This window comes from Muntiacus reevesi, chromosome 2, assembly GCF_963930625.1.
Source record: "Muntiacus reevesi chromosome 2, mMunRee1.1, whole genome shotgun sequence".
Taxonomy (NCBI): domain Eukaryota; kingdom Metazoa; phylum Chordata; class Mammalia; order Artiodactyla; family Cervidae; genus Muntiacus; species Muntiacus reevesi.
Window position 1 is genome coordinate 189,593,937 of NC_089250.1, and position 27,980 is coordinate 189,621,916.

Consider the following 27,980-nt stretch of genomic DNA (forward strand, 5'->3'; position numbering starts at 1 on the left):
ATTCATGAAATGAATGGGAATTTTACAGTTAAGAAAACATGATTAGATTTAATTTTTATGTTTTGTGGCTGGAAATAGAGGAGGCTTTTCTTTTCTGAGGCAGGAATATTACAGGGAAGGGACATATCATTAGATACACAATTACAACATATCTTATTTAGAGATTAAGCCAATCTAAAAAAGGCTAAGTCTTCCATAAACGGCAACACTCAAAATCAAGGTGGGGCTTCCAATAAACCCAGAAAGAATCCCTGAAAGTATCCCTTCCATTTCCCATTTACTCTCATTAAAAATTTCAAAATCATGGCAGTTGTAGCAGAAGGTCAGGATTCAACCTAAAAACCACCACAATGCTGCACTCTGGGCCATCCAAATCATAATTTAGCAAATTTCAGCATATACTTAAGAAAACAATTTTGAGTAATTGAGAAAAACATACTGTGCTTGATTCTACTTGTCACTGTTAACTTTAGTCTGTGCAGGTTCTGATGGCTCTAAATATGTGTTCATCTAGTTACTGGGTGAGACTTAGCTTTAGCCAGCAAGGGTCATCCAGTCTTTAAAATTACTGATAGAAACAATAAATAAGCTGAGTAATTTGTAGAACCGGCACTTGCAATTGATACGGTTTTCATACTAGTTGCATGCAGCTCTTATAAATACTAAAGGAGGCATTTTTGCCAGGTCTCAACATGCTGTCTTTATTGTAAATTCCACTAATTTAACAAGTTAATGGAATTTTTTGTAGGGGTAAAATTTCATTATGCTTTATACTTCTAAAAACTACAATATGCTGTTCCTGTTTTAAAACCACTTACTTTAAGAAACCATGTTAAAATATCAATTGGCAGAAAATAACTGAGTGACCTAATAAAGCAGTGTCATAGTTGCATAAAGATATTATATGTATGCATTAACCATCAAAAGAAGGGGTCCATCTAATTCTTTCTTTTAATACAAACTTGAACATGGTTTGTAAGTGCCTCATTTAAGTAGTGGAGAGGGAGTTTAGAAAAGTCCAAGTAATAAAATGTACTGGATTACTTGGTAAAGTTAAAAAGCTAATAATGCAACAATGTTACATCCAGATAAAAAACAGTATTCAAAAGCAATTCAAATACCAAAAAGGGTTTCAAATTGAATATTTTATTAACATGGTAGTTGTCTTTGTAACATGTGCACACACACTCGCACACTCAGAATGATCTGCCTGGGGGGAAAAAAGACTAGGTATGCCTAAGGGGAAATGAAAAATAAAAAAATTCCTGGTAGGTTTTTCATTATTGTAGGCGATTATGTCCACATCACTTACAAAGCTATTGCCAAATCTGTCCAAGGAAGCAGAGTTTGAGAGGGGAAGAAAAAAAATCTTGGGAAAAATTCAACAGTGGCATAGCAGAGCTCTCAATATGAGAAAGCTGACATAATGTGGACTTTTGCTGTGAATTTTGTCTTTGCAAAATATGGGGAGAGGTTTGTCAATGGGCAGAAAATAAGAGAAGGCGGTGTGAAGTAGGCTTTTGCAGTCAATTTTCCTCACAGTATTGTGCAGGGTCATCAAGAAAATGCTTAGTCTTTCTCTGGAACCAGTTTCAGAACTTTTCCAATTGCAATGGTCTTACCTAGAAATGAAATTTTTAAGAAACCTTTTCAGTAGTTAACAGCAAGGCTATGTTAGATATTAAAACTTTATCATTATTTTACAATGTAAATTACTAATTAATACCTATGCTGAAAAGTAAAGTGTGGACATATTCATACAGTGGAATTATTATTTGGCAATAAAAAGGAATGAATTATATACATATCACAGCATGGTTGAACCTCAAAAACATGCTGAAATAAACTACACACTAAAGGCCACAAACTATGATTCTATTTATAAGTCATGTCCAAAAAAGGCAGGCAGAGAAAAAGTAGACATATGGTTGCCTACAATGGCCAGAGGTATGTAGAATAATAGAATAATAGATGGTAACTTTGTAAACAGGTATTTGGGTTCCTTTTTCAGATGTTATAAATGTTACAAAATTAGGATTTAGTGATGACTATACAACTCTGAACATACTAATTCACTGAACTATATACTCTAAACAGGTCAATTTCATGGTATATAGATTATCTCAATAAAAGCTGTTAAAAAGGGCTCTCAGACCCTATTATTAGAAATACAAAATCCATTTGGTCTTGTGAAAAACCTAAAAGCCAAGCTATTCTTTGGGGGAAAAAAAAATTCTTTAGTTAAAAATTCTTGCTACATTAATTTCTAATTGGTAAATAAAATTCTAATTTTGTTATATTAATAGGAAAGCCCCAATAGCCAGTTTCACCATCATCAAGAAGACTTTTAAGATAATGATTTTACATGTATACCATCTTTATATAGCTTCCTCTGAAATAAAGCTCAGGGACCATATCCATTATTTTCCCGGTGCTTGGCACAACTCCTGACATTCAGCAGATATACAGTAAAGTTTTTGCTGAATCAAATTGGAACTAGTATGTGAACTGACTATTCCGTATTTCAAGTGAACCATAAAGTGTTATGTAAAGTCTTCCACAGTCTTAAAATAGTAACCTAAATTAATAATCTATAAGAGAAATGTTCTATTAAACACAAAGTCATTTTGTTTCTGATACCAAAGTTTCATAGCTGTTTGAAATAGCAAAATTACAGCTATTCCAATTCACTCAGGCAGAAGTGGACATAAACACAAAAGAACATGAATATTAAACCTTGGAATAAATAAATAATAAATATTTAAAAATATAATAAAAATATTTTATTTTTACTTATAAAAATATAATAAATATTAAACCTTGAAAATATTAGGCATTAAGACTATTAATCTATGTACTCCTTTATCTCCCCCCATTTCAGTGCAGTTAAAGTTTATCATATTGTATTTTAAAATTATTTTTTTCTGAAAAATAAGATGTCTACCTCAGAGGTTTGCTTATTAGCAAAAATTTGCTCTACTGAATAAAGTCCTTCAAGATGAGTTTCACAGAAATGTCTTATTTAGCAATAAATAAAAGGACTCTTAAAACCCACTGCCTGCAAAATATCAAGATTAAGGTTCTTCATCTAGGGCATTACTACTAAATGTATGGTCAAGTCTGTTTAATTCATTCAACTCATAAAACATGACATATATTATAAACAGGTATCAAAGTTTCCTATGAACTTCTAATCTGCACTGTACTCAGATGAAAACTACCAAAGCTAAGCACCTTAGATAGACCTCTGGACATCAATTTAAAGGCTTACCCTCATCTCTTAAAGTAAAGCGACCCATCTGAGGGAAGTCTTTAAAGGTCTCAAGGCAGATGGTTCCTGCTGTCCTCAAGCGGGCAATGCACACTTGATCCTGTTTCACGAAACGGGGTCGAGTCTTACTCTTTTCTCCTGATTTCTTGTCTACCAAGCAGATTAAGGCCTATCCAAAAAAAAAGGATGAGATTAGAATATTGCCTAATAAAAGAATCTTTAAGACCAGGAGTGTGAATAATGGTCTTAAAAACCCCAATTATCTTAAAACTCACTGTTATTTCGACTTCTTCAATACAGGTATGGATATGCAGCACCGCATTATAACCTGGGCAGATGATGGACTTGTGCTCTATAATCACTATCTGTCAAACAGAAAAAAATTATCATCTTTATCCCTAGGTAAAAAAAGAACTGAATGTGTAACTCACAATTTCAGTAGGGCACCAACTTATTTTTGTGTTAGAAGTGATAGGTCAGATTGGGTTACCTCAAAGCATGAATTTTTAATATCCTTATCCTACTGATCTTGGCAAGTGCCCAAACTTTAAAAACATAGGCATACAAGATTTCTTCTCTGGGAAGCCTTTGCTCTATGCTCCCCCACCAAAGCATTCACTGCTGCTCACATGCTAGAATTTTCCCTCCTGATACAAACTTAGTTTTATCCATTTCCCAGTATCCAAGCTCCAAAGTTAACAACCTTGTATCTGACAGAAAAATCTAACTTGATTAATCATCATATAACAACTCAAAAAATTCTGTGAGTTGTACCAATTACTTACTCTGTCATCCTCCTGGGGAAGTCAGGTTGCTAACAATGTAGAGAAATTAATTGTGTTTTCCTATCTGGAAATTTGCTTGCTTTCAATGAGCAGACAAACCATGACTTCCAAGGCAACTATGCTCTACTTAAAGTGAAAGACACTTTGAGCAAAATATTAAGTATCAATATATATTATCAACAGAAAATAAAAACTAAAAATGCATACTCTCTACACATGACTTGTACCATCAAAGACCGTATGGGTGTGAGATGTACATCACAGCTGTTGTGATCTCTATATATGGTTTATCCTATTTTAGTTCCCCTTCTGCACACAAAGGCATATCGCCAATAATCTGGACAAATGGCATTTAAATCCTAGTCTCATTGTGACAGTGAAGGTCATCATGATAACTACAATATCTGGTTTACCTGGGCATCAAACGTGCGACCAGAATGACAAAGATTATTAGGATCACAAAGTATGAATCCTGGAAGAATCTCCTCCTCTTCAATTCCCTTCAGCCTGATTTTGAGGTTTTCGCCTGGGGCTACAGAATCGGTTTCCACATCATCGGAAAGGATTCCAAGGACTTCCACATTGTGCTTAAAGAAACCAAGATGGGAAAACTGGTTACGTTCACTACATCATAGATGGAAAAACGATCTGTTTGCTGAAGACCTGCAAGCCACATTTTTCTGTGGTTGTTGATTAGCCAAAATAATTCTTTTGAGTTTATTAAAACTTTGTAACATTTGTATAACACGAACTTAATGAAAATCATATTGTAGAATTACAAACTGCCAATTAAAAGATTTATCTGTCATCTTTTTAATATCACATCCTAATAATTTCCAAACAGAACATCTGCCTTTTTTATTTTTAAAATAAAACATAAATCATTTTAGTTTTATAGATATAACTTTTATTATTCTTAAATTTCAGGAGTTAAGAGACATAGCTTCTATTATCTATCAATCCCCAAACATCTGAAGAATGTTATTTTTCTAAGGTTATTTGAACAACTAAGCTTTAAAAGCACACTGACTGTTTAATAGGTGGAGGGTTTCCTTCTAGGGTGATGAAAATGTTTTGGAACTAGACGTGGTGATGGTTGCACAATACTGTGAATGTACAAAATGTCAATAGTGTAAAATTTGTCTTTTACTACAATAATTTTTTTTTTAAGCATATAGATGGGGACATATAGAGACATTACTTTGCCAACAAAGGTCCGTCTAGTCAAGGCTATGGTTTTTCCAGTGGTCATGTATGGATGTGAGAGTTGGACTATAAAGAAAGCTGAGCGCTGAAGAATTGATGCTTTTGAACTGTGGTGTTGGAGAGACTCTTGAGAGTCCCTTGAACTGCAAGGAGATCCAACCAGTCCATCCTAAAGGAGCTCAGTCCTGGGTGTTCATTGGAGGGACTGATGTTGAAGCTGAAACTCCAATACTTTGGCCACCTGATGCAAAGAGCTGACTCACTGGAAAAGACCTTGATGCTGGGAAAGATTGAGGGCAGGAGGAGAAGGGGATGACAGAGGATGAGATGACTGGATGGCATCACTGACTCAATGGACATGGGGTTGGGAGGACATGGGTGGACCCCGGGAGTTGGTGATGGACAGGGAGGCCTGGGGTGTTGCGGTTCATGGGGTTGCAAAGAGTCGGACACAACTGAGTGACTGAACTGATACTGATAGACGGGGGAAAATGTTAAAACAATACCCACAAAGTAGTCCCTTATTTTACTCCATTTCCTCCCTTGGAGATAATTCATATTTTTAAAACACATGCCAGAAAACAAAACAACAACCTTCCAGACAAAATTAACTTTCTCATTGGATGGTAGATAAACAGTAGAGAATCCAGAATCATTGTATTCCATACCAGAATTCTACAAACTGTCATTTGCTAAACTCCAGTAGTTTCTCACCCATACACATACACAAATAATGGCTTTCTTTCCCAAAAGGTAGCTTATACCTTACTGATACCTGTCTTGAAATTCATTTCCAAAACTGGTAGTACAGCCATATTTGCTAGCAAATTCTTTAGAGTAATGGAATAAAGAGGTAGAAACTGGCAATTCCATCATATATAACCAAACAAGTATGTTTACTACTTTTTGCCCAAATAATCCAGTGTAACAATTCCTTTCCCTAAATGAAGACTTTTATAACTAAACAAAATGGAGTAAGTCAAATCTATGATCCATACTTATAAAAAATTAAGATTAATTTTTTAATTACTTTCTGAGTGGTAGTAAAGATTTTACCTACTCAAAGTACTTCACAATAATGGAGAGTCACACATGACTTCTGTATGTCTGACTGGCTGGCTTGTTTCACTTAGTAAAATGCCCCCAGGCCCACCCATGCTGCAGCCCGCGTTGGAACACCCTCCTTTCTAAGCTGAGTGACGTGCCCTTTTATGTACACACCCTGTTTGTCTGCTCCTGCTTCCACGTGTCGGGTGTAAGTTTTCCACAGCAGCTGCACAGTTTTACGTTCCTACCAACAATGCAGAAACAGTTCCAAATCTCTACATCCTCACCAGCATTTGTTATTTTCTGTTTTTTTCTTTTTTTAAAACAGCCATCCGGATGGCTGTGAAGTATTATCTCACTGTAACTTTGATTTGCATTTCCCTAATGATTAGTGATGTTGAGCTTCTTTTCATGTGTTTGTTGGCCATTTGTTCATCTTTGGAGAAATGCCTGCTTTAAGTTCTTTGCTAATTTTTTAGTCAGGTTCTTTCTGTTTATTGTTGAGTTGTAGGAGTTCTTGATATATTATGGATAATAACCCCTTTATCAGATTTATGATATACAATTTCTTACCCCCAATCTGTAGGTTGCCTACCTATAGTTTTTTAATGTAAAATAGTCTTACATCTGGGCTTCCCTGGTTGCTCAGACAGTAAAGAATCAGCCTGCAATGCAGGAGACCTGGGTTCGATCCCTGGGTTGGCAAGATACCGTGGAGAAGGAAATGGCAACCCACTCCAGTATTCTTGCCTGGAGAATCCCACGGAGAGAGGAGCCCGGCGGGCTACAGTCCACAGGGTCACAAGAGTAGGACACAACTTAGCGACTAAACCACCACAACCACCAGTGCTGGATTTAAAAAGTGGTTTCAAAAACAACAACAACAAAGTGGTTTCTTTTAGTGACATCCCTAAGACTGAAAAGTTCTGATTCCTTACTAATACTTTTCAAGAGAAAATTTAAATGAACAAGAGCATTGTGAATTCTTACCTTGTTTGGCATCATCACAAGCTGCTGGCCTTTACAAATAGATCCTGATTCCAGCTTTCCCAGGACCACAGTGCCCATATCCTATTTAAATTGAAAGTAAAAAACCAAATGTCAGACTTCTGTTACTACTATATAGGAGTTCAACAACCCAAAGTGAAATCTTGCAAGGCTTATTCAGAAAAGAAAATCTTTAGCTCAAGTGGTAGAATGCTTAGGATTAATCTTAAGACACAAACAATAAATACTCTGTGTCAAAAGCACACACACATATATAATACTAATAAGTAAGTATGCCTAGGATTTAAAAAGAAAACACACTGCAGGAGACAGAATTTTATATCTGAAGATCTAAATTTCTTGTTCAAATTGAGGTTCTCTCAAAACTGTCTGAGATGTTCCCTATTTAAAAACTACATGTTCAAGAACTTTAGCGTGAAGCTAATGAAATAATGATGTATTTGAAAAAAAGCAAAATACTACATATTGATAGTGCAGTACTTAAAAAAGTGAAGCTGAAAACATAGTTAAAAATAGTGAAGCTTATTATTTTTTTCTTTATTTGAAGCTTAGTTTTTAAAGACTAATATCCAGTGTTGGTTAGGCTATGGTAAACACGTTCATATATTTCTGGTGGTCATGTCAATTAGCACTGTATTTTGGAAGGGTATTTGTCAGTATCTATCAACTTTAATGTACAAACTCTTTCAGCAGTTTTATGTATAAGAATCTCTCACCAAAAAATGATCACTGGCTCAGAGAAAAACAGCCAAAATAAACTGATTTATTTCAGTTTGAAACAGAACACAAAATAATTTGTCACCTCCCATAAAACCCAATTTCTTGAACACTTTGGGTACCTTGTACTTATCCACAATTGGCAGCCTGATTGGTCCATCAACTGATCTATTGAAGTTTGGCAAATTATCCAGATATGGAATAAATGGTAATCCACTGAGAATATAATAAAATTAAAGAATCAGTATAAATGTTAAAATTTTAAGAAATTACACGGCTCTAACTTTATCTAGTTCATCTCACTTATTCCTCAGAAACGTTTTCTAAAAAAATAAAATAGATCAATATAATGAAAAAGCTTCCCTATAAAGTTATAAAAATATTTAATGGCAGATAACCCAAATGTTGTAATAAACTGAAACCACTCTATATAACTTAATTTTTTATGGACTTTTTCCAGCTCTGAAATCAAGATTCTATAATTTCCCCTTTAAAACTACAGTATGTGAATTGGGAGGTTTAATATTGCCAAGATCGCAATGTTCCCCCCAAACTGATCTACAAATTCAGTGCAGTTCTTATTAAAGTCCCACTGCCTTTCTGCAGAAATTTGACCAGTTGATCCTAATGTTCATATGGAAATTCAAGGGACCCAAAAAGGCAAAATATTCTTGGGGGGCAGGGAGGGGGAATAAAAGTCAAAGACTCACATTTCCCAATTTAAAGACTCACAAAGCTGAAGTATTCAAGACTTTACCTTATAAAAAATTAATCCAAAAATGAAACACACACCTAAGAGCTTCAATAGGCTTAAATGAAAATAATAGGTCTAACTCTTTCTGACTGGATTGGGCAACAATTCCCTAGGCATGACACCAAAAGCACAATTATGAGAAAAAATAAACAAGACTTCATCAAAATTAAGACCTTTTTGTACTTCAAAGGATACTATGAAGAAGGTAAAAGGACAGCCCACAGAATGGGAGAAAATGCTTCCAAATCATGTCTCTGATAAAACTGTACCCAGTGCATAAAGTACCCTAACAACTCAGTAACAAAAAGAAAACCCAGTTAAAAGACAAAGGTCATGGCATTTTTAAAGCCAAGGTTACACTCAATATTTTCTTAAATTACTGGGCTTCCTGGGTAGCTCAGCCCATGAAGAATCTGCCTGCAATGCGAGACCCTGGTTTGGTCCCTGGGTGGGGAAGATCCCCTGAAGAAGGGAAAGGTTACCCGCTCCAGTACTCTTGCCTGGAGAATCCCATGGACAGAGGAGCCTGGTGGGCTATGGTCCACGGGGTCGTAAAGAGTCAGACATGACTGAGCGACTAACACACATAAACACACTGGGCCTTCCCTCGAGATCCAGAGGGCGTGGATTCGATCCCTAGGCAGGGAAATAAGATCCCGCGTGCTGTGTGGCCAAAAACTTAATTAAAGAAAAGTTACTTAAAAAGACACAAAATTTTAAAAAGGTTACTTACATGTACCAAGGGCAGAAATCTGATTGCTCCTTAAGATTTGCTCCTGTCAGCCCTGAGCATGGCATGAAGTGGATGTCCTTTCTGGGATTAAAGCCAACTTTTTTCAAAAACGGCACCAGTTTCTCTTTACATTCTTCATATCTATTAATATTTATAAATAACTCAATTATAATGTAAAGCAACTGAACTCTATAGTTTCAACATTAAACAAAGTATCTACGAAAAAGCAGTAAGACATCCAAACTTACCTCTCATTGCTCCAATTTACTGTTGGATCATCCATCTTATTAATAAGCACAATTAAGTGTTTTACACCTGCTGTCTTTGCCAACATTGCATGTTCTCTTGTCTGTCCTCCTTTTTCAAATCCAGTTTCAAACTCTCCTTTCCTGGCAGAGATTACCTGTTCCGAGAAATCAATAGTTTATTCTTACACATTCAAGTACACTCTTCTAGCAATACAACATTTTTCTTTTCAGTTTTATCAGAAGCATCTTGCAAGAAAATAGAAGTGAGTGAGTCAGTCATTCAGTATGTCCAACTCTTTGTGACCCCATAGCCTGACAGGCTCCTCTGTCCATGGGAATCTGTAGGCAAAAATACTGGAGTGGGCTGCCTTCTCCAGGGGATCTTCCTGACCCAGGGATTGAACCTGCAGGTAGATTCTTTTATCGTCTGAGCATTTATATACTTTTGAATGTCACAATGTCTAAATACTTTAAAATTTTGGTATATGTTTCTTCTCATTCCCAATTCTCCAAAATCTAGTATGCCTTTATATTTAACATTTCAAACATATATGTGATTTAGTGCTAGTACAATAACTACCCCCAAGTTGCAAAATGACTGAAGATCTTAAGCAGATAATTTCTTACTCTTTTTTGTACTCACAGGATTGAGTACAAAATGGATTAGGTTTAGCAGTCAGTGGACACTAATTTCTGACACAGTAACAGACAATAGCAATGGTAGAGAAAAGCAGAAACATTTTCATAAGTAAATCAAATTATGAAGATTTCTTGGGTAGATTATTGAAACAAAGTGAAAATTGTGACTTTGTATATCTTACAGTTCACTATAATCTAAATTCTAGCTTTTAGAAGGTAAATCCAAGTGTTTGCATTTCAAGTTGGGCTGCTAACAAATACAGGGATGAATTGGAAACATCTTTCCTTACCAGTACAGCCAAATCAGCTTGAGAAGCACCACCAATCATATTTGGGACAAAACTCTTGTGGCCAGGGGCATCTAGAATTGTAAAATGCTTCTTATCCGTTTCAAAATAGGCACGACCCACTTCTACTGTTTTACCCTTGTCTCTTTCTTCCTGATTTGTGTCTAACGCCCAAGATAAGTACCTGAAATAATTTTAAAATAACAATACTGGTAAGAACATGAGTTTTAAAAATATTCTTCTACCATTAAATGTGTAATTAATGGTAGAAGAATTTTATGTTCAACATACATTTAAATCATGAACAGGACTGGGTAGAAATAAAAGTTAAATGACTAAAACTTATATTCTTCTGATTCAAACACTCAAGAGCTTTTATATATATCCAGTGTCAATTATACATTCTGTAAGCAAATATTATGTATAATAACAAGATGACAACATACAAAGAAAGACTGTTTAGTACCAGTGCCAATATCACTATGAGTTAAGTAATGAATTCCTTTATATTTCATTTTAAAAATCATCTAGCACAAAGTATAATACAAATAAGGCTGTCTAAGGGTACCTTTCAAAAGTGAAGGCCACTAACCCACCATTTGGGAACAATGGTTACTTGCTAAAAATTATTTTGCTATTTCTTTGCCATATAAAAATTACATATATAAATTCGAACCATCCTTAACAGTGTTTGCTGTTTACCTACCTCATCACATCATCTGTATTTCATAGTAAGTAATCTATTTTTTAGTATTATATTGATTAGAAACTTTTCCCCTTAACACAGAAATACAATTAAAAGAAAAAAAAAAGAAAAAGACCACCAATGTCCTATTGAGATAAAGCTTGTTAACTTAAGGAAAGATAAGGTTAGAAAGAAGAAAAGAGCTGACCCTCTCTCCATGCAAAGGCAACCACTGTCAATATATTATTCCATCTATTCTTTTTTTCTTTCAAGTGTTTACTCACATAATGATCATACCCTTAAGTACTATTATGTTATCTGCTTTCTCCCCAAATTCCACTGTAACAGCTGTTCCTGATTATTATAAATTCTGTGAATGAAATTGTGTGGCCAGGTAATGTCTTAATTAAATAGATGCTTTATAATTTATCCCACAAGTCTCCTCTCATGAATTTACAAAGAGCATTAAATAAGTAGTTTCCTGAAAAGTAACTAGTGTCATAAAAGTTTACCAAGTTTCTCTGTTTTTTTCTTTAGCTTCTCTTTCATATTTCTCAAGTGTCCTTTTGTCAACCATTCCAGTCAAATACCTGGAAACGTTGAAAGAAAAGAGAAACAAACATTTAATTACTCATGAATTGCTCAGTTGTGAAGTTAGGAAATCTTTAAAGCTCTCAAAGGGAATCTGAACTCCATAAAAAAGCTACTTTAAAGTACAAGTGCCACTGGGGTAGATGCTGAAATCATGGAAAATTTCAGTGGAAAAGACATTTACAGTCTCAGATTACCTCCCCCAAGATAATGGGAAAAAAAATAACTTTACAGTGCTGAATTCTGGCAGCAGACACCTTAACCAAGTAATCATGGCTATTATCACCAGTAATAGATAAAACATACTGAATATTGCGATCATCTGCGTTCTCATAAGAGCACAACATACCTTCTGAGATAGTCTTTTCCAAAACGCATACCCTCAATCTAATTATTAACATCGTCAAACCCAAATTGAAGAACATCCGATAAAATAACCAAACAGCACTCTTCAAATTATGAAGGTCATGAAAGACAAGACTGAGGAAATGTCACACCTTGGAGGAGACTAAAGAGACATAACAACTAAGTGTAATGTGAAATTCTAGAACAGAAAAAATGATACTGGTTGAAAAACTGGTGAAATTCAAATGAGATCTGTAGTTTAGTTAGTTTGTACCAGTGATAACTCACTAGTTGGGATGATTATACAATGGTTATTTATTATGTTAACATTAAGGTAGGCTGCATAAATTGTCTAACAATTCCACTACTGTTTTTGGAACCTTTCCATAAGTCTAAAATTATTTCAAAATAAATGTTTTTTTAAAAAAGCAAATGTAAATACTAACATAAAAGAAAGGAATTCTAAGTGCTATCCAAGAAGTCTTACTATTTAATATTTAAAACATACTAGTCAAAATGAGATTGTAATTTTAAAATAATTCCTTAGTAATACCTAACTGCTTCCCTTGACTCTATCCAAATTAAATCCTGTTCTAAGTTTCTGTCTTTGGATGTTCTCAATAGTCATTTATAGTGCATGTTTCTAACCATTCTGATATAGAATCTTTGTGAAACGTCAATGAAAATTCCAGCCCATAATAAAAAAACATACACTCTCCTAAAACACATCATCAAATGGGCCTGCCACTTCTTTCCATAGAGTCTTAGGTAGGAATTCCTGTATAATAGCCTGCTTTAGGGTCTGTTGTAGAAATTTTCAGCAGTAACTGGCAAATTTACTGATTAAGATTACTTAACAAAGCAAGACAATGAAGATATGCCCTCTAGACCCTCTGTTATCCTTTAAGATAACAGCTTAAAGAAATGAGTCTACTTTAGGAGAGATTTAAAAGATGTTTTAATTAAAATATTTTTCAATTCTAGAACACATCACTAAACATCAACCATGGCATTTTCATTCCTAGATATATTCTATATATGATGAAAAAAAAAATCATGTTAACCAGACACTCTGATTAAATCCACATATATTCAAGGAGTTGATGAATGAGGAAACACCAGTTCCCCCTGATTCATTATTCCCAAGAAAATTATATTTAAAACAAAGTAAAATTTCTTATAATCTAGGATTCTTTATTACTTTTTATTAACAAATCTAAAAGACAGTTTTTAGAAATACATTTAATTAAGGTTTCATGAGAGTCTTATAGTGATAACAAAAGGTATTTAACAAAAAATATACTTACATTATTTGTCCTCCGATGGTTGACTTGCCAGCATCTAAAAATAACAACATGATTAACAACAGGCAAACCACAGGTGTAATCAAACCAAAACACAAGGCCTATATAGGAACACAACCAAAAGCCCATTTAACATACCTAATTACAGCTTGCAAAAGTGACTGCAAAGAATAGAATCTGGGTTCGAAGTTCTTGTTAGTTACCTCTGTCCTTGAATCTAAGAACCCCCTGCAGCTTTATAGAGACTTAGGACTATTTTACTGATAATATGAATTACCCAAGGGGAGCCTCAGAAGAACAAAAGTAGCCAAGACCCCTGAACTACATTTAGGCAGTCTGCTTTGCACTTTTAGCCAATATAGGTGTTCCTTTACACATTTCAAAGGAGTTCTTGCTACTAAAAAAAGCAGAATGGTATATCATCAAATTCAAGAGAAGGCAGAGATAAGAGAAAGGAAAGACAAAGGGGCACATAATTCTTATTATTTTCTTCTCACACAAAAAAATAGACTTTAAAAAAAAAATTAACAGATGTTATAACATGCTGAGCCATCATCAATGGCCTACAGACCAATTATGTATCACATACAAATATACTTATTTTCTTCCAGCTACCATGCCACCACAACTTCCAAGAATACACTGCTGGCAATGTTCTGCCAGCTAAAAAAATCTACTGAGTTAAAAATCAAGACATTTTAGATAAATTTAGTTCAGTTTCACTAAATACTTCAAGTAGCTAAATAAGATGTTCTCTGTCTGATGGATTCAATAACTGGTCATTTCTTATCAGTGCTACAAGTACCACTTACCTACATGTCCAATGAATACTACATTTACGTGTTCTTTCTTAGGAGCACCTGGCGGTGCAACCACAGATTTAGGTTTTGGTATTTCCTCTTCCTCCTCCATCATTTCCTGGGCACTTTCCTCTGTGGGCCTTCCATCTCCCAAGGAACCACCATCTGGCTCTACTTCACTTATTTCTTCTTTGTGCTCCCATGATTCTTCTGGGGACATCTCTGTCTCTCCATTTTCTACTGAAATAAAACATTTTAGTTTAGTACTCTGAAAAAGGTTTATCATCTGTCTATACATTAAAACACAGATGCTTCTAAACAACAAACAGAACTTAACATATTCAGTTCCCTATCCCAATATCTAGTGGCACACTAGCAAGAAAGTCTCCTTCAACAGAAACAGACAAGCTGGCCTCACAGGCGACATCAGAGCTCTGACTCAGATTAGGAGAGACTATTTTAATGGAGCTTCATCTTCATAAGGACGAACAAAATACGAACAGGACATCTAACACTCCTAGCAGCCCGATTATTCTGGCATCAAGATGTCCTAACAGTAGAAAAGGGGAAGTTCAAAATCAGAATACAGAAAAGTGCGAAAAGATTTAGATTTCTGTTTTTCCTTTGAAAGTAGTAGAACTTCACTATCAATGTTATTAAACACCTTGGGAAAATGAAACCCTTAAGAAAGTTACAAAAAGGAAGACAATTTTCACAAATGTAAATTAAGTACACCTATTCAAACTGATTTAGCATTTCCTCCATTTGATTCTTTTATATTTGCCATCACTAAATTTATCATGGCAGTGTTAATGCCCCATTAGCTCTGTTTGCTAAATCCTAATGGCAAAGACTCAGTTTTCAATGTAGTTTTTAAAAATGCAGGCATTATAATAATCATAACACTTACATTTGTACCTTAAATCTTGAGACTGAAAGAGTTTCATATTACTGTATTAATATGGTCAGAAATTTTCTTACCAATAGGTTCTGAAAGTTCCATGCTAACAGCTGAATTTGAACCTAGACAAGAAATTGAGATATAATATATATTTACAAAACACTATCTAGATTTACACACCATAGACAATTTAATGCTTTCTCAATTAGTTGTTCAAAGAGTCACATCATAGAAAATTACCTTCACACAACAATGACTGTTCCTCTTGAGAAGACTCCACAGGTGCTGTTTAACAGAAATAAGGTCTATTAAAAATTGAGACCTATACATCCATTTTACTTATCTTTTAAGAAACGGGATAACAAAAAAAAAAAAAGAAAGAAAGAAACAGGAAAAACAGAAGTTCAATAACAAAGCAAAAACTTCAATAATTCAGAACAATGACAACTAACACAAGCTTTCAAATTACAAATCTGTTTAATCTAAAAAAAAATCTACCAATTACAGCTAATTTTAAAACATTTTCAGTAATTGAAATGTATTCACAAAAGCATGTTTATTCTGACTCTACTTCCTAAACTTTTCCTTTACAGATACTGTAAAAGTAACCTGCAGCCCAGCACAGATCAAGTTAGATTTTACTCAACAAATACACATTACTACTCTAGATTCTCTAGCCCAAGAAGCAATGATTAGTCCTTGTTAAGATTCTATAATACATGTTATCATCAAGATCCTTAAATAAATTCTACTCAATGCCAATAAAATGAAAAGGATATTCATGTATAGTGTCTGGAATGCATCCGGGCCCCTTACATCATCTCAGAAAAAGTGGTTGTAATGATGCTAGTTTTGTCCTAGAATTAGAATTCTAAGGTCAAGCAATAACCCAGTTTCCACAGCTATCACATTACAAACTTTATGACACCACTGGAAGAGGTGTATGTGGAATATACACTAATACCCCAATCCATACGTTTACTTTTTATACTAAATACTCCATCCAGTACCTAAGTACTCTTGCTTTAAAGAATCTACAAGAGGCAAAAAGACATCAGAGAATTTGAAGTCACATGAATCCTGCACGCCAATAAAGAACAGTGAATTCTTAACCTGCAAGACTCACATTTAAAATCAGTGTCCAATCTGCCTCCTTAGCACAGTAGGCAGCACATCAGTCTCATAAAATCAGTGCCCAGGAAGTATTAACACCCATAAGTCAACAAAAAGCTTGGGGCCCGCACTCCAGTAACATGAAGTGCTGAAGAAAGCAATTCCTGAGAGTTCCCTGGTGGCCTATTAGGATTCCAGGCTTTCACTGACACAGCCCTGGGTTCAGTCTCTGCTCAGGGAACTGAGACTACATAAGCCACATGGCATGGCCAAAAAAAGAAAAGAAGGAAAGAAAGAAAGTCCTGTCCCTGAAAGGTCACAGGCAACCGAATTTTTCTGAGGAAGGAAGTGACATGCCAAGTGTGACTCAGGGAGATCATTCTATGGTAGTATACAGATGAACCAGAGAGGTAAAGACACTACAGGTCAGAAGGACCCACACCACCACTTACAGAAGGCATGCCGTCAGGACACACGAGCGGTGCAAGCAGAGGAGCTCAGTGCGAAGGTGAAGGAGGCAGAGATCTGACAAGCAGGGAAGAGGAATGGCAAGTCTAAGGTGACCCCGCCCTATGTGCTTAGCAGGGTATTTTCACAGGAACTGGGGGGGGGATCCTTTGAACTCAGTCCCCAAAGTAAAAGGAATTGTACTTGAGGTACAATATAGATTAATTTTTTTGTTTGTTTTCCTATTAAGAAAAGTTTATAGGTAAGATAAGGAAAAATCACTCAATTTTCAGAAAAAGTCAAGTTCATACACCGCCCTAGGGATGGAAGAGGCGGCAGAGGGTAGTAGCAAAAGGACAGAACTGAGCTGATTCCTGGCTTGAAATCCTGGCTTGTCATTTGTTAGTTTTCAGATACAATTATTTCACTGGAGTCATGAAGATGACATGCCATCTGCCAGACAGGATTAAAGAATAATTTGTTTAGTTATCAAATAACTTGTGGCGCCTCGATATTCAACAAACGAGTCTCCACCTCCTAACATGGACCAGTATCAATAACATGTACTGAGTGTCTATTATGGTCTAGACAGGGATTAAGAAGCACTCCCCAATCCATACAGTGCTGGAGGTAGGGAGGGAGTTGGTGGCAAATTACCCTAATTCCAATTAACCTTTATTGAGCCCTTATGTGCTAACTGCTGTCTCCTCTAATTCCCCTGAAAACCCTATGAAATAGACAACCACCATCTAACATTCAGATGGTATCAGACTCAAGTAGGCTCTTTCAAGTTATAGAAGTACCATCCTGCCCTTCCTCAGATGGCCCCTGTTGAAAATCACTCAGAAAAAGTGAACTGAGTAAATGATGATGTACGTTATGTTCTAAGGCAGAAAAAGACTAAGATAACTGGTATAGTAGACTCTCCTGCCACTTAGTAAAATAACCCAAACTGCAACTGAGCTTTATAAAATGAAATAGTACATACACCCGACCACCTAGTTCTAGAACCAACTGTTAAACTTACAAATAAACAACATATGCATTAGGCTGTAAGGCACTTCTCCTGACAGTGACATCAGTCATGAGTTCACCCCCATGGGTGCATAATGCAAAATCTGTTCATGGTTTTATTTTTTAAGGTATCTTACTTTTACTGAATGTTTGTCTTAAGTTTATAAAGCTTAGACTTTATAAGTTTATAAAGTACCAAAAGCAATCAAGTGCTTAATATACACCTAATGATATGCATTCAGACCACAGAAGACGTTATAAACTTATTGGTAATGCTAGTGACATTTGCAAACTGATGTTTTTGGAATTAACGAAGCAGAAAAATCACATATAACAAGATATTCCTTAAACTTAAGCTTCTCAATATTGTTGTACCCAGGCTTTACACATTCATGCAAGCCCTTCTTGTTCATTTTACTCTGGTCTGATTCACAATGCACATCACATCAGATTTTACTGCTACTATTAATCCTGGGCTTAGAATTCTAGTAGACCTAAAGTCATTTGTTCATGGTTAGCAAACAGGATTATTAGCACTTGATTTCTCAAGTCTTGCACAGTTCATACCTATCAGTGAAAGAAGAAAAACCTCCCAAGGAATGAAATTATGGTTTCATATATTCCAATGGTATCTCCATGTTCAGACACACATTCTTATCGAGTATTCGAAGGGATAATTCTAGCAAAGTAGGAAAGTTATCAGAGTGTACAAGTGATTAAAACTGCCACACCCTAAGTTAAAAGGAGAAACTAATAATTGTGGTGAAATTATTACAGTTTTTAAAACAAGCTTTTACCAAAAGGCAGCCAGGCAACAATACTGCCTATTGTTTTAACACAGATGATAATCTGGGTCTTAAAAAACTGCTAGTTAAATATGATCATGGTGAAATAAGCCAATCATGAAAGGTTACATGTTATACCATTCCACTTCCATGAAATATTCACAATAGGTAAATCTAGAGAGGCAGAAAGCAGATTGGTGGTTACCAGAAGCTGGAAGGAAAGGGGAATGACTGGAAGCGGGGGCGAAAATGCTTTGGAACTAGGCAGAAGTGACAGTTTTTATAACAATGAGAATGTTTTAAATTGGTCACTCTAAAATGGTTAATTTTATGTTATACAGATTTTTTTTTAATATAAAAAAGATTTAAAGATACAATCATGGATCAAAGGACTTCAACATGGCAACTCCTATTTTGCCAGCTGATAGTAAGGACAGTACAAGTTAGTCAAGACCATACATGTGGCAGGTAATGAAAGCCATGTTTTAATTTAAGCTACATATTTTAAACATAAACGATGACCAATTCTTGAAAAGAGCTTAATCCATCTATTTCATAAGTCAGTAAGTTAAATTTGCACTGCTTTAACTATAAAACCAGTCTCTAATCCCCTTGACAAACTAAAACAGCTATTTATAATGCCATCTTAACTAAAATATCTTATTCCTGTTAGCTAAATGGTGTGTTCATTAAAGAAAAATAAAAACAACTTCAGTGCTGTCACAGAAGTAACAAGTGTCCTACACTGCATGGATCTGAGAAATAGTGTGACGATTCTGTCTGAATTTCTACAATGATAGAAATATCTGTGCTGTGATGATAGTCACTAGCCACATGTGGCTATTAAGCACTTGAGGGTAGCTACTGTGACTGAGGAACTGGATTTTGGATTTTAGTTTTAAAATGAAACACCGCCATGTGCACGGTTCTGGCTCCGCTGAAGGAGTCACCTCAGGTGCCCTATGGACTTGCCGTATCTGGTTTTCTACTTTGCCCTACTCTCCAACCACTCTCCACCTGAAGGGCTAAAGAGCTGGCTTCTTGATTCCTCTCAGATATGACCCTCTTTCAATTATAGATCCACCCACACACACAGCTCAGTTCTTGTTCCTTAGGAGATTATGGACTTCTAGAATGACTGGTTTTCTGAAACATGGAGACTTTTTTCTCTACTTTGTCTCCACAGGTTGGCACAGTGTACTGTGTAGAATAAATACACACTTAATTTTTACTGAATTAACTTCAGCAGTAGGGTTCAGAACAATTTTATATGTGCCAATTTTCTAAGGGAGTTAGAGAAACAATATCCAAGAGATGTTAAAGAACAGTTTGAGAAAGGAACTAAAATTCTCTGGCACACAGGTGACCACATAGTCTCACAAAAGCTGAGGCATTTTCTCCCAGACGACACTGGAAAATAGTAAAGGCAGACATCAGAAAGAAAAGCCTGCAGAACATGTACAAAGGTCCATGGCTTTGCCTTAACTACCTGACTCTCTAAAAATAAAAAGGCACAATGTTACAGATAGTGGTGATCACAGCTGTTTATTTTACATCATTTCCTAAAATGTACTAAGAAATAATTTCAAATGTTACTTTAAATTAGAGCACTGCAGGGCTTCACTGGTGGCTCAGTGGTAAAGAATTCGCCTGTCAATGCAGGAGACACAGGTTTGCTCGCTGGTCTTGGGAACTAAGCCCACGCACTCCACAACTACTGAGCCTCTTTGCTGCAGCTGCTGAAGCTCGTGAGCCGGGAGAAGCCACTGCAATCAGAAGCCTGAACCGCAACTAGGGAGTAGCCTCCACTCACAACTAGACAAAAGCCTGCACAGCAACAAAGCCAGCACAGCCAAAAAATAAACTAATAAAATTTTTAAAATTAGAGCACTGCCTACTTAGGACATGTACCCAGCTACTGCCGAGGAAGAACAGGGAGACAGTGCCGTGGTGCACAAACTCACAAGCCCGGTTTTTGAAAAAGGGTCTCGGCCAAGACTGTTTAACTTCCAATTACAAGAACAACTAATGGAGCTACTATTACTAGAATAAGCTTTGAAATCAGATCTAGGTTCTAACTCCTCCATTTATTCATGGATGTCACGTTCCCTATTTATTTAGCTTCTCTGAAACTTAATTTTCTTATCTGTAAAAATAGGTCATCAGTATCTATACCTCAAGAGATTGTTGTGAAGGGCATTTTAACCAAGTGGTAACTGCTCAATAAATTTATTATCACAATAAGCGTTTCAATGTCCCATAATGATCATAAAAACTTTTAGGAATGAAATATAAGAAAGGCAAATTCCAGGGCCACTCTCTCAGAAGATCCATGCTGGTTGTAGTAATTAGCTCTGGGCATGCTCTTTTTTTTTTTTTTGCCATTATTAAACAGCATGGCAAGAGCACTAAATTAGCAACTGGCAAATTTGGATTCGAGACTCAACTGTGTCCTTAAATCTGTGAGTGACCTTAGGCATTCACTCAGCATCTCTTATTAGTACTGCCAGGTCATCTCTGGTCGTAACATTCTAAAGAACCTATTTACTCAGTCACTAAAGCAATATCAACCTGATCAGGCTTTTCCATAGAGTAAAGTTCTACTCTATTTTTCAAACAATGCTAAAAGATAAGTCTTTATAATTTATATACTATCTGCTGCAAAACCAATGAGATATTTAATTTCAGATAACATGCATGAGAAACCAAACACCACAAAGGAGATGGGCACAGACTGCTTAGTAGTACTGTAAGAACTCCTACTGGAGTTCTACAGAAACAGTCAACCTGACGACATTCTAAGGTATGTACTATTTTAAATAAATTGAGGGACAGCTGATACACAATATTGTATAAGTTGTGGATGTACAACACAGTGATTCACAATTTTTTTTTAAAAATTTATCTTTTTGTGATTCCAATTTTTAAAGGTTATACTCTATAATTATTATAAAACACTGGCTGAATTCTCTATGCTACACAATATATCCTTGTAGTTTATTTTATACATAGTAGTTTGCTAAGGTATGCTTTTTTTATTTCAAGTGAAGAGAAATACAATTACTTAGAATGTGGTCTGGAATTTGGTTTGACCACTCTCAGACAAGGCTAGCTCAAAAAATCCTTGCTAAGTGTTCTTCTCACCTAGGAAAGAGAGTATGATGGGGATTGGTTTAACTTGGAGGAGTAATATAACAACTACCTTTCCTTAGAACAAAGTCATTTATGAAAAAACCAACAACACATCTGTGGCCCAGCCACACTTTGTTAAAATCTACAGAAAGCAGGAATAAAATTCTTAAGAAGCTTCAGTATAAACCATCAACTGACAGCTAAAAAGGAGCCTGAGGACCTCAGAACAACCAAGTAGCCAAAGTCTGCCTTCTCTCAAAATTTTAAGAACTGAATTGAATGATGAAATTCTAAATAAGGAGCCAGAATCAAAGTAACTCACCGATGTTTAATATGAAATAAACAAATCTTTACTTACAAGTGGGCTTCCCTGGTAAAGCGTCTGCCTGCAACACAGGAAACCCAGGTCTGATCCCTGGGTCTGGAAGATCCCCTGGAGAAGGAACTGGCAACCCACTCCAGTATTCTTGCCTGGAAAATCCCAGGGATGGAAGAGCCTGGCAGGCTACGGTCAATGGAGTCGAAAAGAGTCGGACATGACTGAGTGACTAACACTTACAAGTAAAGATGACTGGTATTCTGGCAAATTCCTAGGAAACTTCAAGTTCAGAAACACAAAAAAGGTGAATTTTATGTTAATTATACCTCGGATATTCACAGAGAACACTCAGTAGAAAACAGATCTGTGGTTTTATGATTAGGGTGACACAAGTGAAATTATTTACACAAGGGGACCTGTGAACAGTGCTTCTCAGCTTTGAAAGCCCTCTCTCTGTACTCTGTGTATGGCCCTCTAACCATGAAGGGTCTTCCATTAGAGTAGACTGGGTCTCTGATCCCTTTCTGGACTCCTTGAGAATCAGTTATCCATCTTGGTGGTATCACTTTGAGTGCCTAGCACAGCATCCTGCCTTCTGCAGGCAGGCAATGTCTGTTCATTAACTGCCATTCACATACCTGAGCAAAACCAGAGATTCACATCTCCAAAAATTCCATTCCAATACAGCTAACTCACCAGGAAAGATAATAAAATCTTTTTTTCATTCCTTCCTCTCTAATCAGAAAGACAACACTATTTTAACACTTTAAGACATTTCCTCCCCAGCAAACAAAACAAGGCTTAAAATGTTCTCTACAATATTTCCCAACACTCCATGATATGTTTTCATCATCTTTTCATGCAGTACAATTCCAGAAAAAAAACAAAAAATAAACAAAAAAGAAAGCAGCGAATAAAACCTGCTCTAAAATTCCCATGGGAATTCCCTAGCAGTGCAGTAGTCAGGACTCCATGCTTCCACTGCAGGGAGAACTAAGATCCCACATGCGGCAACGTGGCCAAATAAACACAAAATCAAATTTATTCCCAAAGTTTCTAACAGTTGAAACAGCTGCTCAACATGGTGCAGCCCTAGTGGATGCCCTCACTTGTTCCCTGAACCCCCACATCTGAGCCACTCCACATGTAAAATCATGAAACAAGAGCCAAAATGGAATGATCTCTAATAATCAGTATGACAAGGTAGGAAAAGAAATTACTCCAGGAACAATACTTTCCCTGATCTCCTCAGCCCACTTCTCCCATTCACTGTCTCATCTGAAAAGTCTTTTCTATTAGAATTGTTACTGCAGGCATTCAGTCAGAAGAAAAACAAATGCCTCGGGGCAACCATATCTACCATCTCTTTAAACTTAACTATCAGTCAACTGGTATTCTTTAACATAAAAAAGTGTAAGAGCCCATCAGGACAAAACGACTATTACTTTGAGTCTGTATCTTCTCTACTCTGGTGGCCCAGAAGAGGTCAGTCACCTTTGGGAAAATTCAGCGAATAGCAGCATCCACCAAGCGACTTAATCCCCTTCTAAGGACTGACTAGCTTCCCTGGTGGATCAGCGGTAAAGAATCCGCCTGCCAATGCAGGAGACATGGATTTGATATTGGATTCCCTGCAGAAGGAAATGGTAACCCACTCCAGTATTCTTGCCTGGGAAATCCCATGGATAGAGGAGCCTGGCAGATTATACAGTCCACAGGGTCGCAGAGTTGGACATGACTTAGTGACTAAACAACAAGGATTTACTGAGGACTGCTGGTTTTATTCCATATCCATTTCACAATGGCAGTTTTGAGAGACAATGAGGGAGGGATGATAGAACTCTATACCATTACTTTAGAAGCTCTGGCCAAGTTCTATGGCCTAGTTTGTGTTCCTCCCCAAATTCCTATGTTGAAATCCTAATGCCCAAAGTAATGGTATCAGGTGGGGTCTTTGGGTGGCCTTAGACCATGAGGGCAGAGCCTTCATGAATGGGATTAGTGCCTTTATGAAAGAGGCCCCCAGAGAACTCCCTTGCCTCTTCAGCCCTGGGAGGACACAGAAAGCAGTCAGTCAGCAGTCTGTTACCCAGAAGAGGAAAGAGAGTCCTCACCCAACCAGGCTGGCACCCTGATCTCAGACTTCCAGGCTCCAAACTGTGGGCAATAAACTTCTGTTGTTTACAAGCTACCACGTCTACAGTATTTTGTTATAGCAGCCCAAACAGACCAAGACACCAAGCAATCCTGATGAACACTGCTGAACTTGCTTCTCATTTAACAATAAAAAAGCCTGAACTTGGTGCAAAGTGGAACTGAAAATAAGTACATTCGATTATAGAAAATGTTTGTTCTGGCACATACAACACTTGTCTACATTTTCATTCATCTGAAGGACTCTAAATGACCATTACTTAGCCATTTTACTTGGATATGGAGAGAACTGTACTTAAACGAATTACATGTAATTACACTTACATGGGTTCTACTTAATCATTTCTTTGGAAACTTATGTTAAAAACTTTCAGAGATCCAAGGTCAACACTGAATCCCAAGCTGTGACTCAGGATATCCTATAGCTGGATATAAGGATTAACCAGCAGCCTACCAGTGAAAGTGGATGACTTTTTGTGATCTCCCCTTACCAGTTGCTCCAAGTACCACTGGGGGAAAAAAAAAAAAGGAAGAGAGAAAAAGAGAAAACTAGCCTTCTTTCAGGAGAATGACAGATATTCATCCTACACACATTTTAAAAGCTGTTAATTCTAGGGCTTCCCTGGTGGTCCTGTGCTTAAGAATCTGCCTGCCAATGCAGATGACCTGGGTTCAATCCCTGGTCCAGGAAGACCCCACAAGGGGTGGAGCAAGTAAGCCCCTGCATCAGAACTACTGAGCCTGAGGGCCTAGAGGCCCTGCTCCACAAAAAGAGAAGGCCCGTATGCAGGAGAAAAGACCCAGCGCAGCCATAAATAACGAAATACAGTCGTTCCTGACAATGCTCTGTCGCTAGACTCCTTCAAGAGCTCTCCTGCTATCCAGTTTAAAAACACATCCACCACCAGTTTTAGCTATGACTTAATAACAGAAGAAAACATGCTAGCCCTACAGTTGATTTCCTCACTAAAAAATACCTGCAAAAAAAAAAAAAAAAAAAAAACCTGCACACTTTATGCGCTTCCCCTTCACAAATTTCAACCTAAGTGCCATTTTAGTGTTCTCCCTGCTTCTTCCAAACACAGTTCTTTGCTCTTATGCTGGTATAATCTATGGGCCTGAATATATGCTGGAACATGCAATCCAACAGTGCCACATTAACTCTGGACCATCCATTCTTTCCCAAATAGACATCCTACAGAGGATGGACGAGTTGTTGTTCTTTTAATATTAACTGGCATTTTGTAGAAACAGCTAGTAAGAGTCAATAACACCAAAATAGGTTTCTGATTTAAAAAAAAGGAAAGAAAAAACTGACCATAATGTAAGGATCCCTAAGGTAGGGACAACTACTTCCCTACACATTCTACATCCCAACTTCTGTCAGTGTCACAGAGGAAAGGATTAAGAGTAAAACTTCAAACCAGCAAATAAATATCAGGAAGAGAAAAGACAGTCCTTCATAAGAGGCAATGCCTACTCATTCAAGAATGACCACCCTTCCAGACCACTGCTCTAAGGATTGTCATCCCTTGATGACTGGCTGATGGCTACATAGGCTGGAATTGGAGTCTGAGGTCTAGTCACAGTGATACTAGTAACTCCTGATTTACAAGGGAGGGTCAAAAAAGAAACTGGCCGGATAAGAGCAAACTGCATGAGAAGGTTTGGGAAACAGGCACTTTTAGGAGTTGGTAAGTGAACGAGGTTATGTAGACCAAAGGAGTAAGCGAAGTTAAGCTTCTGTTTAAAGGGAAAACATCTGTTTAAAGGGAAAACATCAATGGCTTCACACAAGTAAAAGAAATACCAGTCAATAAAATAACTAAGTCCAACTGTGTGCCCAAAAGCATTTTCCCAAACTCTCTTTTTGCCTTGAGAGAGAAAACTGCAGTCCTAGAGCACTTTTACAATGTCTACCTATCCAAGAAATAGGACAACAAAGAACTTCAGACAGGAATCAAGTTCACCCACTTGACATTCCTACAAAATCAGTATCTGAAAGCGTGCTATCACTTAAGCATCCCCTAAGTACAGGGAGATTTTTGAAGACTTAACTTGAAGTCACAGAAAGTCACTCGACTAGCCATGGTCAAAACTGCATATGACTCCTAAGAAGTTTTAACAAATGCTCAGGTGTCTGAACAGACTAACTCCTGACACAAGAACACAGAGAATGAGTTACACCAAGCAACCTGAATGAGACAAACGATTTTTAACGCAATAAAAATTCTAAACGTGTCTCATCAACTAAGGGGAAGAATCCAAGGCCCACTTTAAAAAGGGCACACAGATCAACGTCATTTCCTACACAATTGAATGTTAAGTGAAGTGCTCTAACTTTGGGACACTCTGGTAACTTCAGAACCTTACAAAATGCTAAGGATCTATTGACAGCCAACAGTTTCGGCCCGGTGTCAGGGCTGCAATGCATCCTGGGATTCCTTCGGGACTGTTCGGGTCCGTGGACATTTAAAACGTAATTACACTTTCGATAACAGGCATTGCAGCGGGGGAAGCTCTCTCGCCTAGGCCCAAGGTGAAGGGAAAACGCGAGCTTTCGTCCGCCCCAACTCCTCAGCGCTCTCAACGCCCATCCGGCCGACTCCTGGCTCCATCTGTCCTGGCTTCTAGGCCTCGTGGCACTGACCCCCTCTCCGTCCCATACGGTTCCCACTTCCCAGCGGGGAACTGCGCCCCTGCGGGGGGCGGTGAGAGGCGAACCCCAGGCCCCACCGGTGCGCCCCGCACCCTGCTCCCCCCCCACCCCCCCCCCGCCACGGTCGCCCCACGCAGGCCGCCTCCCCGGCCCCGGGTGGCCCCACCCAGGACAGCCGGCGCCGCTGTCAGCGCCCCACGTGCTTCCCGGCCCCACGGCCACGCGTCCCCCGCCGGGTGAGGCGCGCCCCCGGCCCCACCCCGGGCCCCGTCCCAGGTGGGTTCCGGCCCCCAGGCCAGCTGCCCCAGCCCTCGCAGCACGGCTTCCTCCCGTCCCGGGGGCTGATCCGCGTCCCGGCCCTTTACCCGAAGGGCCTCCCGCGCCGCTGCCGGCTCCGTGGTTGTTGGCGGCGGCGCCAGCTGGGGATGCCGGCGACTGAGCCGGGCCCCGCAGGAAGGACGGCACGAACTCGGCGGCGTGGACGTTGGGCACGAAGGGCTTGGCGTTGACGTTGAGTTGCCGGCTGAAGGCCGCGCTGAGGTGCTCACGCTGGGCCTCGGCCGCCGCCGCCGCCGCCAAGGGGCCGCCGGCGCCGCCGCACGGGCCTGGCCCGGGGGCTTCCATGTCCGCCTGGTCCCAGCAGTCGGGCGCCGAGTCGCTGCTGCTGCTGCTCCCGCCGCCGCCGCCGCCGCCGCCACCACCGCCACCACTGCCGGGATCCATGATCGGGGGGGCCGTGTGTGTGGTGAAGAGAGGGCGGGAAATGGAGGCGGGGGCGACGGGTTGGGGAGGAGCAGGCCTCGCTGACCCAGGAAAGCGGCAAGGCAGAAGAGTCGGGGGCTAGCGGCACAATTCCCGGCGTCGTCGCGGGGGCAGCTCAAGTCCCGACTCCGCACTCGCGACGACGACGACAGCAGCGGCGGCGGCGGCGGCGACTCAACCCTCCTCGTGTGTGCGCGCTGATCTCCCAGCCAGCCCCAACCACCTCCGACCGTCTCAGCGCCAACCCCACGCCCGGCGCTGATTGACCCCTCGC

The 27,980-nt window shown here is 38.3% G+C and overlaps 1 protein-coding gene across 2 annotated transcripts; it reads right to left on the bottom strand.

Annotated features, from left to right (window-relative positions):
• Window positions 1-1,130: 1,130 nt before the first annotated feature.
• Window positions 1,131-27,808, bottom strand: GSPT1 (G1 to S phase transition 1). Of its 2 annotated transcripts, none has more exons than XM_065924347.1 (15): window positions 27,310-27,808; window positions 15,562-15,606; window positions 15,402-15,443; window positions 14,433-14,657; window positions 13,624-13,657; window positions 11,893-11,970; window positions 10,699-10,879; window positions 9,770-9,924; window positions 9,522-9,662; window positions 8,157-8,250; window positions 7,300-7,380; window positions 4,470-4,643; window positions 3,547-3,636; window positions 3,272-3,440; window positions 1,131-1,622 (listed from the first exon to the last, which is right to left on the bottom strand). In XM_065924347.1, exons 1-15 carry the CDS (start codon window positions 27,665-27,667, stop codon window positions 1,570-1,572), a joined length of 1,920 nt encoding a protein of 639 aa, XP_065780419.1. In that variant the 5' UTR covers window positions 27,668-27,808; the 3' UTR covers window positions 1,131-1,569. The 2 variants fall into 2 exon arrangements, with proteins under 2 accessions (XP_065780419.1, XP_065780418.1); XM_065924346.1 differs by having other exon boundaries at window positions 14,433-14,660.
• Window positions 27,809-27,980: the final 172 nt, after the last annotated feature.